Here is a 15680-nt window from a genome sequence, read left to right as displayed (position 1 = left end):
GATTCAAATCTCTGGAATGAATTAAAAAGCACTCATTGTAATGCGCAATTCATTTTTTCATTCATTTTCTTTTCGGCTTAGTTCCTTCATTAATCAGGGGTTCCCACAGTATGCCACAGGGTGTTTTACACAGTAAATGCCCTTCCAGCCACAACCCAACACTGGGAAACACCTGTACACTCTTGTGTACCAGGCAATACAAAATATAAATTGCATGCATTTGGATTTACATGAAAATCAATTTCAGTAAATTTGCTTTCAATACAGTGTTTGAAATGAGAACATTTAGATATATAATACATATTAAAACCACTATATATTTGATTATATTTAAATAAATTTGTTATAATGTTTAAATTTGTGAGAATCACACGCTTGAATCCAAAACGTTTTTAAATCCACTCCTCGTGTTTAAAAGCGTCAAGTGCTTAGAAAACAGAAAAGACTTCAGAAGATGTGAGGAAGGAAGCCAGACGGTGATGTGCTGAGGAAGAGTTCACTTTAGGGACCGTTACAATTGTGTCAACCCCCTCTGAAACATGCAAACGCTATAGGCTATATGAAAGTTCATTCATAATCAAATCCAATAATATTTTTATATAATACAGAAAATGGAACCTGTTAAGAAATAGCCTATAATCAAAACGAAATATTTTTAATATACCTATACTATTTCTTAACATGTCTGGTTATTTTTTTCTGTTAATGAAGGATATCACGACATTATCGTGCATGAGAGAGAGAGAGAGAGAGAGAGAGAGAGAGAGAGAGAGAGAGGGAGGAAGCAAGCAAGCAAGCAAACAAGCTAGAGAGCGCGAGAAAGAGGAAGAGAGAAAGATAGAGAGACACTACAACACAACTATGTCGATGATCCCTATACTAGTTAACGCGTAGTGCAGACGGCCACTTTACTAGCTCCAATCACTAAAGGATTACCAACACTTCTGCTGTCATTTCAGAGCCTGCTTCAACTACTGCTGTCTCGGTGACCGATATAACACGCTCCGGAGAGAAATCCATCTTCAATGTCAAAGTAAAGGAGCATCGCTGATTCTGAAGATGGAGAAATGAGCCGCCGGTGACGCTTCAAGGTAACTTCGCGCTGTCACGTTGTCATATTTTGGCTTTTATATTTCTCCTCACGATAATATGAAAGGACTAAAATGGCTTATTTGTGGTAGCTTGCGTTAAAAATGCGTTGACACCTACCATTTTAAAAATGCGTTGTAAATAACATGATTTATTTGATCGCGTGCGACTTTGTACGTCGCGTATATTCTCCTCAGAGTCCTGACATAATACTGTGTATCATGCGAGAAAATTTCTGTGATGGTGCGAGATGATGTGCGCCACGTTTCTCGGATATTGGCCCTCCGGCCGGCTTTGTAACCCAAGACAGTCCGACAATTCATCACAGAACTGCAGCGTGTGCTAGAGACACATGCAAGCATATATGATATTAGATATTGATTAATATGATATATTATATAATCTGGTTTGAAGGACATCATACTTCAATGCATGATTAAATGCATTTGAAATTCGCTTTAAATGTATTTTTATGGACATTGTACAGTATCCATTTACCCATGTTAATACATTTATGCAATTGAACAGAGTGGTCTGACCTTAAAATATATTAATATTGTTTGTTTTGACTGTTTTTAGTGTACACCCAAGCATGCACAGGTCATTGGGTTGATGGGAAACATGATACAGTAATATTTAGCAAATACATATTGTGTAAAAACTTAACATATGTGCTAAGAAGATATGAATATACGGCAAATTAAGATATTACAAATTAAATATGTACTACAGAAAGCTTAAAATATTGAATTGACGCTTCATTTTATTCCTTTAATTAAGACTTTATTTGTAAAAAAATATTTACATTTAATATAATTGATATGGCTCATACACAAAGAAAATATGTTGTTTGTGCAAACTAATTATCTAAAATGAGCTGAAACTACACAATTCTTGAGTTTTTTTTGGGATAACTTGATTGTTTTATGTTCGATCTACTTAAATTTGTAAAAACTAATAAGTTAACTTGATTCTTTTATGTTGTCACAGCACAAATCAATTGTGTGGAGCTTTGTATTTCTTAGTGTGTGCAGCATATTCATGTTAATAAAGTGAAGTCTGCAATGATGTCTATGTTATGATATTCAATACATTTTTATTTGTATCGTGCTTTGACAATGTAGATTATGTCAAAGGAGCTTCATATAGAAAAATATAGTGAATAGTGATATGCGGTACATCTATAATTACAGTATTAATCATACATCTTGAGATTCAGTGTTTAATAATTAACACTATTAATAAGTACAAACTGTAGCATTTCATATAAACTTAATCAGTATTGTTTCCTCCTTTTCCATACACTTTAATAAGCATTACATAATATTTGTAGCAAGCACATGCTGCACATTTACAAGCAAAGTGTCTTAATAATTATTTATCATGCAGCATATGGTCTCTCTCTCTCTCTCTCTCTCTCTCTCTCTCTCTTTCTGCTCGCTGACGCTGACTATTAATTGATCGTCTTGAGGTCACTCCCTTCCTCGTTGTAATTGACTAGTAAACATTTGATGCATGTTTGGTGTTGTTTAACTGTCTGGGTCTGTCTGTGTTCAGCATTGGGGTCCGCTGTAGATGAGTTTCCTGCACGATGCCGCCGGGGGTCTACGGCATGCAGGAAGTGTGGGAGATGGAGGGTCGGCAACATGTCAACATTGAGTTCCTCCTCCCCACGGGGATCTACCTCAATTTTACTGTAGCATGCAGTGACACCATTAGTACCATCAAGAAGGTGAGGATTGAATGTAAACACTGACAATGCAAGAATACTGACTTTCTTTAATGATATCCAGATTTAAAATGAACAAGCACTACAGATGTGGTCTTTACGAAGTCTGAAGTCTTACAGTTGCAGTGTGTTATAAGGACACATAAATCATATATAGTTAATATGCAATAATTAATAAAGCTCTTGAAGATTCTAGTTTTACAAATTATATTATTTGTTAAATGCACATTTTGATTTATTCTATACATTATTGATTACATTTCATCTCATTTAGGTGTTCATATTAAATTTTAGATTAATCAGTATTAATGTTTTAACTTCAGAAGAGTTAAGAAAGCAATATTTGGTTGAATAACCTTGATTTTTTTTCAGTCAGACTTGATTATTCTGACCAATTATAATTTTGTTGACAAAAAAGGCTTTAATGAGAATACTTGAAATTTGGAAAAAATGTTCCCACATCTTTATCAAATATCAAATATCAATATTTTTCTCAAATGCATACCTAATAAATTCTGCAGTCTATCTGTTTTATATTTTTATTTTTATTTAAATGTCAATTGATAATGTAAAATATCACTATTTGTTTATTGTAGAATGCATGTAAACAAAATTTTCAGATTAAATAAGCTGTTGCTTCTTGTTACATTTTTGGTTTCATGGGCAAAGTCAAATCATTTCAGTTTCACATTAGGATGGAAATGTTGTCCCTTGCGGATTTCACCTATTTTCTCTTTATGCAAATTCATTGCATTGATCGCATGAAAGCTTCTTGTTTTGAAAGTGACTTGACAATTTGACAGTCCACATTTTTTACTGAAATTTGGGCTGAAAAGTGCTAATATACTCCATGGCAAGTTCATTAAAGAATTCAGTTTATTTGTTTTTAAGATGTTTTTAATGAATTGGTTGATTTGTTTTCACAAAATGTTTAAAAAGTTTGTTCTTTTTTAACTAGTTTATTGCTGCTTTAATAAAAGGAACTGCATTTTAACAAATTAAGAGAATAAATAATTGTAAAATGGAACAAATGCTGTTTAAATACTTTTGTTTACCTCATTTAACTAAGGATGTTCGACTGTTTTTTTTATTGGTCAGGAATCCCGTCTATCAGCACTGTATATTAGGAAACAAAATGGCGGTACAGTATTAGATGCTCTGTTTGCATTAAAATAATAGTCTAACATATCTTAAAAAGATAGTTCACCCAAAAATGTTCATTTCTTTACTTTTATTATTTTACTTTTTCTGTTGAACACAAAACAAGATGAAAAAGCAGCCACTGAAATCTATAGAGGGAGAAAAATACTGAAAGACAATGATTGTTTTTTCCAACATTCTTCATTAAATCTTCATTTGTGTTCAACAGAGTACAGAAACTCAAACATATTTGAAAAAAGTGGAGTAAACAATGACAATTTAAATTCTTGGGTGAACCATATGCATGGGTTGATTCTGACAGTATGATAACATTGGATAACTTGGTATCATGGTATTGTGATTACTGCTCTAAAATGTCTTCTTTTTAAATGTCTGGGTAAAACACAACAACTGTTTTCCCCCACTAAACACAATATATTTCATTTTAAGTAACATTTAAAATAGTTTGAAACAGTAAACATGTCAGGCTAAATAATAAAAATAATCATGACTTCTGCTGTCTTCACCAATTTCAAAAACACAGATTACTTACAACTTGAAAAGGCATCTTTTGGATATCTTATGGATATACAATAAGCCATTGCACTTTTCAAGTCTATAGCTGGCTTGGATGTTGGTATATAAGAGATTTGTATATCAAAATGTTTCCTCAATCATGTATTTTGGAGCCCAGCAAGCATTTTTTGTTTTTAAAAGATGTCTAACAGACGTCTAAACATAGTCGTTTTGGCTAAAACAAGTCTAAGTTTGGGCTGTCAGGGAAAATCTAATAGACGTCTAAGAATAGGCCAAAACTAGAGTAATCATCATTTAAACAGAAATGAATGACTACACATTTAAAGCCTAATCTGTGTATTTAACGACTAGTCTAGTTTTGGGCTATTCTTAGATGTCTATTAGATTTTCCCTGACAGCCCAAGTTTCACCTTGTATTAGCCAAGGTGTCTATGTTTAGATGCCTGTTAGACGTCTATTAAACACAAAATTGTTTGCTGAGGAGGGTACTTTACTGCTGTTGCTATAAAAAAAGTAAATAAATTAGTCATACAAATCATCTAAAAATCGTATACCATTGGAATGGTATAACAGAAAAATGTAGCAATTTTTAAAATCTTGTCTTTACCAAACTGCGGTAAACCTTGAAACTGGTTATTATCCCATGCCTGGTGAACCATCCCTTTAACTAAATCTTGATGTGTGGCTTCTGTGTTAAGATGCTGTGGAAGAACGCCAAGAATGAGCCTCTGTTCAGTGCTCTTAGTGATCCGGATGCTTACGTCTTCACCTGCATCAACATGACCGCTGAGCGGGAAGAGCTGGAAGACGAGCAGCGCCGCCTGTGCGATGTTCGGCCATTCCTGCCAATTCTCAGACTTGTGGCCCGGGAAGGAGACCGAGTCGAGAAGCTCATCACCACCCAGATCAATCAGCTTATAGGGAAAGGTTTGTGTCGTACTGCTCCTCTAGGATCAGCTTTGCTTTTACTTTGAGTTGTTTTGACTACAGATTTGACTGCTGTTTGTGTTTAAATTCTGACCAAGGCTCAATGGTTTAGCAAAACTGGTTTCTAAATCTCTTGTTAGTTTTGCAATTTCCTCATTTTTATTGTAGTCTAGTTTGTATATTTAGTAGGCAACTTTTGAAGTGGACCTAAACCTTTCATCAAAGTGTGTTCATCCTAAAAATATTCATAAACACTTCGTGCTCTATTTTGATGATCTAGGCGCAAAGTCTAAACCGCATGGCGCAAAAGCATTAAGGGCGTGTCTGAATCTAATTTTGCTCTTTTAAAGATGGAAAAATATGCTCTGCGCCCTGGCGCATGGTCTAACAGGGTTGTGCTTATTCTCTTAATGAGTTATTGGTGTGTTTTGAGCATAACACCATAGAGCATTTGCGTTTTGAAAAACTGAATGCTTCATTTGCGAAAAAAAACAGTTAAACAGACCATCTGCAGCGCGAGGATAACAAACGAACCTTCTCCATTCGGTCTCTTCTCTTTCTTTACTTTACTTTTACTCTTTACTCCTTTACTTTTGTTGATAAGGAAACAATGTCCACTGAAGGCATCCATTAGCCTACATACTTAATTTAATTTAAGCGCAAAGATTTGTTTCAAAACTATTTCTAAATTCAGTTATAATTTCCAGTAAACAAATAAATAAACAATAATAACAAAGTGTGTTCAAAAAACTGAGTTATAGCCAAACACACGTCCTATGCCCCATATGGTTCAAAACCCGTCAGATAAACAAATCTAAGCTTATTTTTATTAAAACAAATATAAATATGCATATAATAAATTATACTGCTACAAATTGTTTAATAATCTGAAAGAGCCCTGCTTTTTAGCTGGTCAATTGCATTTCTATTTTAGTTCCTCAAAATGGCAACGCACCAACAATGCACCTTAATACATCTCCTTTCTAGACTGAGAGTCCACAAAGTGGCACAAATGGATTTTCTATTTAAACAATGTTGTGCAAAATGGTAAAATTGGGGTTGTGTTGCTCTGAAAATAGCAACAAATCATACTGAACACGTGTTGTGCCTTTTTGCGCAGAGTGTATATACGGGCGCTTCATCTTGTCTCTGGATCAAAAAAAGTTTCAAAATTGTCCTCTTTAAATGTTGACCACTGTATATACAGTCAAATTCAGAATTATTAGCCTCCCTGTTTATTTTGCCCCATTTTCTGTTTAACAAATAAGAAATAAATTCAACATATTTCTAAACATAATAGTTTTAATAACTCATTTCTATTAACTAAATTCTTTTATCTTTTTATCTTTTATTCTTTTGCCATGATGAGAGTACGTAATATTTTAATATATACTATGCAGCTTAAAGTTACATTTAAGGGCTTGACTAGGTTAATGGGTTAACCAGACAGGTTAGGGTAAATAAATAAGTTCTTGTACAACAATGGTTTGTTCTGCAGACAATCAAAAAAAAATTATATATAGCCTAAAGGGGCTAATAATTTTGACCTTAAAATTGTTTAAAAAAAATAAAAACTGCTTTAAGTCTAGCCAAAATAAAACAAATAAGACTTTCTCCAGAAGAAAAAAATATTATCAAACATACTGTGAAAATTTCCTTGCTCTGTTAAACATCATTTGGCAAATATATAAAAAAAATACTTTAATTGGGGCTAGTAATTCAGACTTCAACTGTATATATTGTTTCCTTTGGATGTTTTTAAAAAATGGAAACGTCACAATGTGTCCTTGTTGGCTTTGCTTCAATGTTTTGCACTAGCTTTTAAGTTTGAAATTATAATAATCAAAATTTCAAATAGTTTGGCTGTATTTGGCTGCACAATATTGGAAAAATTGGACAATGTGATATTTTGTTTAGCTGCATTATACATTGCGATATGAATACAATTTCACCAGATCGTGTGAATAGCTCTGTTTGGAAAAAATTTCACTCATTTTAATTGATTAGGAATTGTTCTGTAGGGAAGCGAATAATGCACTAAATATTATAATTGCATAGATTAATACAACAGAACAAAAATAAATTGAAACAAACTGCATTATGGTTTTCTGGGCAGTCTAACAGTCTAAAAAATAACACAGTGTAGTCTTCATTATATAAACTTTCAGTTCTTTATGGTTAAACTCTGCAGTTTCTCCACAAATCTCATGTGTCCACACTGGGGCTCCTGGTCTATTATAATCATTATCTACTACATACAATGCCAACATTGCACTTCCTGCCATGCGACTATTGCAGATACAGACATTGCGATATCAATGCTGAAACAACTTGTAAGCAATTTGTTTGTTTTCAATGGATCAGATAGTTGATTCACACAATTCTTTGGTCGGTTCATTCATAAAGTTGAGTATTAGTTCATGAATTGCTGGCTTTTCAAATGTCTCTTGATTTCAGACCATTTACTCTTCTTAAAATAGCATGGCTTGTGTTTTTGTACTCTTGACAATTGCATTAGTTGTGTTAATTAGTTGCACGTTATGATATGCACTTAGCAAGTTCATCAGAACAACATTCAGTTTGTAAACAAATCTTTTTTTTGAGCTGTACATTTTTAATGACTTTGTTGGATTGGTAGATTTGAGATTTCCTGTTTTTGATGTAGTCTGGCTTGTGTTTCTCACCTTGGTTAGTTGTGTAGACAGACGTTTTCAATGACTTTGATTCATTTGTTTTTGATCACATTTGTATTTTTCTTACCAATTGTAATTTTGTTAATGGTTTTCAAGAATGAAATCATCAGACAATCTGTCCATGCTTTCTTCTGTCTGTTATTCAAAGCTTCTTCCAAATGATGAGTTTTGTGCCAAAATAACAGATTTTGATTAGACTCAAGGCCAGAAAAAGAAATGAAAGTGTTTTTCTCTCTCTCTTTCTCTCTCTTTTAAATTTTTAAGCTTTTTAAAAGCTTTTTAAAAATTCTTTTTGTAAATGCACATGCTTGTATCGTTAATTAAATTTTAATTAAAGACTAAAAAGTCAGAAAGGCCTCCCAAAAATTAAATGACAAACTCTGGCGGTGTAAGCACGCAGGCTGCTCATCATTTTCTTTTTCTTTTTTTTGTCAAGCAACCTGTTTGAAAATGTCTCTATTTGACAGGGTTTGTACGGGTGCTGCAAATCCTTGGGAATGCTTGAATTTTAATTCAAGGTTTGAAAAGTGCTTAGATTTGATAAAGTTTTGATAAAGTCCTTGAAACTGCATGCAAGTGTCATTGAAATTGTAAAATGTGTTGCTTTAATAATCATTTATCATACTAAGCCGGTAATAATAATTAAATTCATTCATTTTCCTTCGGCTTAGTCTCTACGTGAGGGGTCACCACAGCAGAATGAACCACCAACTATTCCAGCATATGTTTTATGCAGCGAATGCCCTTTTAGCTGCAACCCAGTACTAGGAAACACCCATGCAAACTCATTCACACACACACACACACACACACACACACACACACACACACACACACACACACACACACACACACACACACACTCATACACTCATACACTAAGGACAATTTAGCCTACCCAATTCACCTGTACCGCATGTCTTTGTACTGTGGGGGAAACCGGAGCACCCGGAGGAAACCCATGCGAACGCAGGGAGAACATGCAAACTCCACACAGAAACGCCAATTGAGCCGAGGATCGAACCAGCGACCCAGCGATTATGGTGGCTACTTAAACTCATTATTCTTCCGTCTTCTTCTTAGACTATTTAAAGAACGCATTTCCTCCTAGACTGTTCTGTTCATACTACAACCACCAAACCAACTCCAAACTATACTGAATTAAGTGGATATATCTTTTCCAACTGATGCGACTTACGGTTTTCTGTCCCTGAAAATTCGGAAAAGTCCTATTGACGTAACATTGGACCAAACTTTGTGAGCTCATATCTTTCTGGCAGACTGTCATACAGACTTAAGTTTGGGCTCATGTAACTCTGACTACCACTCTGACAATCACTGTTGACCTTTCAACTTACTAACCACACACTAGCAAACATTTATGGCACCCCAGCAATTGTCCTATCAACTTTAATTATAAAAAAAACTGCCATTCCCTTTACATTGGACATACTAACATACCAACAATATACCAATCCATACTAGGAACATACTAACGACATACCAATCCATACTAAAAACATCCAAACAAATTAATCATACTAGCAACATGCTAATCCATACTATAAACATACTAGCAACATGCTAATTCATACTATAAACATACTAGCAACATGCTTATCCATACTAAATTTATGCTAACAACATGCTAGTTTTTACTAGAACCATGTTAGCAACATATATATATATATATATATATATATATATATATATATATATATATATATATATATATATATATATATATATATATATATATATATATATATATATATATATATATATATATATATATATATATATATATATATATATAGGCGAGGCAGTGGCACATTAGGTAGTGCTGTCGCCTCACAGCAAGAAGGTCGCTGGTTCGAACCTCGGCTCAGTTGGCTTTTCTGTGTGGGGTTTGCATGTTCTCCCTGCCGCATGGGTTTCGTCCGGGTGCTCCGGTTTCCCCCCACAGTCCAAAGACATGTGGTACAGATCAGATTTAAGAATCTAATATATTTAAGAAAAATATATATATATTTAAGAAAAAAAATCGCAATGTCAGATTTTTCCGATATCGTGCAGCCCAAGTTGACAACACAGATATATCAATCTGACTTCATGTAACTGACAAAAGCCATGTCTTCACAGGTCATCATGAATTTGACTCCCAAAAGAACCACGAGTTAAACGAATTCCGAACAAAAATGCGGGCATTTTGTGAAGAGCATGCCTACTTGCGTCAGACGTTACCGTGGGACAAGTGGATGGAGTACAACTTCCCATGTGACCTGGAGCCGTGCTCTTCAGTAACCCAATCTGGCAAATCACGCAGCATCAAGAAGATCTTTGTCAATGTGAAGTTTGAGGGCAGTGAGGTAAGCACAGTCACATCTTGCATGGCTTTATTAATATACCATTTATTAATCTGACAGTTCAACCTTGAGAGAATTCATTGCATCAGTTTAACGCTATGAATCCTTGCTTTCAGTTTGTGACGGTAATGCGAGCATATTGTTTTGCATGCGAGGGCTGTCAATATCTAATTTTAGACTGACATATTTTCTGCCTTCACAAAACGTAACATTTAGGAGATGTTTGACATGGTGATGATGTCATTGTAGCATCTGCAGACACACACACACACACACACACACACAGACACACACACACACACACACACACACACACACACGAGTCTCACTGACCCAGTTTTTCAGAGTCAAGCCTTTGATAGTATTTGTGTGTTTTGTTGCCTGTCAATCCCCCACCCACTCAATGTGGACGTTATTTACCTACGATCTTTAACCTTGCAATGAGTGAAGTGTGCAGAAAAACTCCAGCAACACTTGTTTTTTTTAATGCATGACATGGATCAAAAGACCAACTGTTTCGACATCGCACTTGCAGAGCAAAACAACTGTTAAATGAGTAATTAATCGTACTATTGTGAGTGAACTAAGGTGACTATGAGGGTGTTTTTTTTTTTGTTTTTACTATAACTAGAGCTTGATTACTCCCAATTTTTTTAACAAATAAGGACCCCTTTCATAACACAAACTGTTCACAGACCCCAGAGAAGTCGCTGTTACCATGGAAATGAAAATCATGCCAACCATGACCACCCACTCCCATAAAGCATAAAATCTCCCTACACTTTCAATCAAATCGGCAGTCCTGCGTTTGCAGGATATAGTAAAGGTGCAGCATTTCCCTATTATTTTTCGGTTTTTGAGATTAGTATTTTATGCTTACCAAAGCTGCATTATTTGATTAAATATACAATAAAAAATTGAATTTGAAATATATCTTTCTATTTAACTATGATTATATGTCATTTATTCCTGAGATTGTATTCATTTATTTATTCATTATTTCAGACTTCAGTGCCAGAAAATCCTTCAGAATCTTTCTAATATTTTTATTAAAGGGATAGTTTATCCAAAAATGAAAATTCTGTCAGCATTTACTCACTCTTTACTTGTGTGTTTAAATACACACAAGATATTTTGAAGAAAGCCTGAAACCCGTAACCATTGACTTCAATGTTATTTGTTTTTCCTTCTATAGATTGTCAGTGGTTAGCAGTTTTCAGATTTCTTCAAAATAACTTCTAAAAGTTTGGAACCACTAAAAGTTGGGGTGAACAGTCTCATTAAGATCTCTAAAAATATTGATTCCTCAAAGTTTGAAAATGGCCATTCAAAAGCATTTATATGGAACTGAAATATTTTGTAAAATTTTATCCTCAATGTCACTGTCACTTTCAATCAATAGAAGTCATTCATTTGTTTTCTTTTGGGCTTAGTCCCTTTATTAATCTGGGGTCGCCACAGCGGAATGAACCGCCAACTTATCCAGCACATGTTTTTTGCAGCGGATGTCCTTCCAGCCACAACTCATCTCTGGGAAACATCCACACACACTCATTCACACTCATACAGACAATTTAGCCTACCCAATTCACCTGTACCGCATGTCTTTGGACTGCGGGGGAAACCAGAGCACCTGGAGGAAACCCACGCAAACGCAGGGAGAACATGCAAACTCCAGATAGAAAAGCCAACTGAGCCAGCCGAGGCTTGAACCAGTGACCTTCTTGCTGTGAGGCTACAGCACTACCTACTGCGCCACTTTTTTTTTTTCAAAAAGACAATGTAATGCACACGTTTTAGTTCAGTAATCAATGAAGCTAAATATTCATCATTAAAATCACTGGAATAAATTATTAAATTAAATTATAATTTCATAATTTAACATTTCACAATTTTACAAATTGTTCTGTATTTTGGATAAATAAATGCAGCTTTGGTAAGCAGGAGAAGCTTATTTTAAAACATTTAAAAATCTTACTGACCCCAAACTTTGACCTTACATACATACATACATACATACATACATACATATATATATGTGTGTGTGTGTGTGTGTGTGTGTGTGTGTGTGTGTGTGTGTGTGTGTGTGTGTGTGTGTGTGTGTGTGTGTGTGTGTGTGTGTGTGTGTGTGTGTGTGTGTGTGTGTGTGTGTGTGTGTGTATATACATATATATTTATATTTATACATACATATACATATATATACATACATACATATATACACACACACACACACACACACACATATATATATATATATATATATATATACATACATACATACATACATACATACATACATACATACATACATACATACACATATATATATATATAATTTATTGTTTTAACACATTTCTAAACATAATAGTTTTAATAACACATTTCTAGTAACTGATTTATTTTTTCTTTGCTATGATGACAGTAAATAATATTTGACTAGATATTTTTCAGGACACTTCTATACAGCTTAAAGTGACATTTAAAGGCTTAACTGGGTTAAACTAGGCAGGTTAGGGTAATTAGGTAAGTTATTGTATAACCATGGTTTGTTCTGTAGACTATCGAAAAAATATATAGCTTAAAGTGGCTAATAATATTGACCTTAAAATGGTGTTTGAAAACTTAAAAACTTTTAAAAGCTTTTATTCTAGCCGAAATAAAACAAACACAACTTTCTACAGAAGAAAAAATCATATTAGACATACTGTGAAAATGTCCTTGCTCTGTTAAACATCATTTGGGAAACGAAAAGAAAAGAAAACTGAAAAGAAAAAAATTGAAGGGGGGTTAATAATTCTGACTTCAACCATATGTATATATATATGTATCATGTATATATCATTATATGCTTTTATTGAATTAAAAATGCTATTTTATATATATATATGTTGCTGCCGAGTTTGTCATCTTTGCTTTAAATGCTAAAGCTCCTGACTGACTGTCAATGGTTTTATTGTAAAAGTGATTTCAGAAATATTACTCCTCTGTGCAGGTATCACTATAGTTGTAAAGTGGACTGCAGTTATTTTCAAATGAGACATTTTAAAACCATATTGTTATTTTATTCCTACAGCTTTCTTTCCTCAGAGCGAACAAGTCTTTATTGTGAATAGTTCCGCCTACAGTATATTGTAGTTTGATTTTTTTTTAATGAAATAGTTTAGAAAATAAATGAGCTTATTTATTGTATAAAACAAACAGACTGCTCACTTGACTCTCATTTGCCTTGTTTTTTCAGTGAGATCATTAGAGCCATTGTTTATGAGACAGACTCCAGTGCTAAACTCTGAGCCATAGGATAACTTGTAATTGTGTGCATTTCACAATTGTGCTTTGTAGGAGACCTTCGTCCTCCAGCAAGACCCACAGGACCTGCCGGTGGTTCTGAAACGCAATGCTCTGAGAAAGAAGTCCACTGTTTTCAGATCGGTTAAGCAGGAGAAACCAGAGGACTACAGCCTGCAGGTTAACGAGAGATGGGAGTTCATTTATGGAAAATATCCACTCTGCCAGTTCAAAGTAAGTCTGTGAAAACCACAACAACATCTTCTCAACTTCAGTGTTAGATGTCCTTTAAAAAGAAAAAACTCATGAAAGTGCCACTCTTTCAGACTCCAGTCTTTTTATAACTCATCCTATTGCAGTTTTTTTTTTTATATATTCCTTTTTTCGAGCTTTTCAGACGCCTTGATTGGAATTGATCATAAGACTTCACGGCTCTGAAACCGTTGTTGATTTAGAAACTGCTTGTACCTGCAAACATGAGTCATACGTCTCTACCAGCCTTCAAAACATCGGCTACGTTCATGATAATGTGATTTCAACTGCATTACGCTACCTAAATGAACAGGCCGCAGGATCTGATGATGATTAGTCCAGGAGTACTGGATCTGGTGCAGCCTTTATAGTCTACATTTTGGAAAACAGGAACTGATAAAACCATCTGTACTTCGGCTACTATTTCTGTCACTCGCCGTCAATCTCTGTGTGTCTGTTCATGAAACAAACCTTTATTTATCTTTGTACTATTGGTTTATTGACAGTGAAGTTAAAAGGATGCTTCACCCAAAACTAAAAAATTCTGTCCTTTACTCACTCTTGACATCACTCAAAAAAAAATTTGAGCTACTTGTTCAAAATACTTATGTAAAAAAAAAAGTGTTGAATCAACACAATTTTGGATTTTTTTAGGGGAAAATCTTAATTGCTTTATGTTCAATCTACCTAAATTTGTATAAACAATTAAGTTAACTCAGTCTACACTGTAGAAAATGCAGGGTTCCACACAATTCCTTTATGTTGTCCCAACGCAAATGAATTAAGTTAACTTAATGGTTTTTACAAATTTATGTTGATTGAACATAAAACAATTAGGTTATCCCACAAAACCCCCAAGAATTGTGTTGATTCAACCCATTATAAATAAGTAGTTTGAACTAGTAGTCAAAGTCATTATTTTGAGTGTATTTGTTTTGGGACAAAAGGTGATATTTTGAAAAATCTTGAATTCCGGGAACCATTAATTTCCATAACATTTGTTTTTTTCTACTATGGAAGTCAATGGTTACAAGTTTCTCAAATTCTTCAAAATATGTTAATTTGTGTTCAACAGAACAAAGAAATTCATAAAGGTTTGGGGATGTGGAAGTAAATAGAGAAAATTGTCATTTTTGTGTGAACTATCTCTTTATAGTTTGTGTCATTTCAAACCCTGGTGACCTTCTTTCATCTTAGGAATACAAATGAAGATATTTGAGATGAAATCTGAAATCTCCCAGCTTGTTTAAAGTCCAGAAAAATACCAATCTGAATATTAATAAGCCACGAAACAAAAACAATGACTTTATTCAACAGTTTCTTTTTCTCAGTGTCAGTATATTGTGCTCCAACACCATGAACTAAAAAAAATCTATTCAAGTTTTACAGTTTAACTGCATATGTATATGAAAAATCTAAAAACACTAACCTCTTTGAAACTTAATATTCAGAAACATTTTTTAAAATAAAATTGTGCATTACCCTCTTTTTCTTTGCTGTTCTAATTGTTATTGTTGTCGCAATAATGTACAACTTCCTACGTTTGCTTTCTGATCAGCAAAGCTAGCTAGCAGGTAAGGCTGGGCAATATTGCAAAAAAAGTTATCATTATTATGTTTCATAACATTCTATATCGATAATTATTGAATATTTTTTAAC

At 34.0% G+C, this 15680-nt stretch overlaps 1 protein-coding gene across 2 annotated transcripts in view; it reads left to right on the top strand.

The window, feature by feature from the left end:
- The first annotated feature begins 827 nt into the window (after positions 1 to 827).
- pik3cd (phosphatidylinositol-4,5-bisphosphate 3-kinase, catalytic subunit delta) overlaps positions 828 to 15680 on the top strand; it is a 56437-nt gene continuing 41584 nt past the window's right edge. Inside the window, exons 1-5 of one of the 2 annotated variants that reach the window (XM_087305412.2) lie at positions 828 to 1091; positions 2647 to 2821; positions 5194 to 5422; positions 10258 to 10484; positions 13824 to 14003. Coding sequence is in view for 1 of the 2 variants with exons in the window: in NM_201199.1 (NP_957493.1) it covers positions 2681 to 2821; positions 5194 to 5422; positions 10258 to 10484; positions 13824 to 14003 (777 nt within the window). In the remaining variant the exon portion in view is untranslated. 2 annotated transcript variants of the gene reach the window in all.

Source organism: Danio rerio, chromosome 23, assembly GCF_052040795.2.
Source record: "Danio rerio strain M-AB ecotype USA chromosome 23, GRCz13ab, whole genome shotgun sequence".
NCBI lineage: Eukaryota > Metazoa > Chordata > Actinopteri > Cypriniformes > Danionidae > Danio > Danio rerio.
The sequence above is the reverse complement of the archived record's forward strand: the minus strand, read 5'-3'. Positions and strand labels throughout refer to the sequence as shown.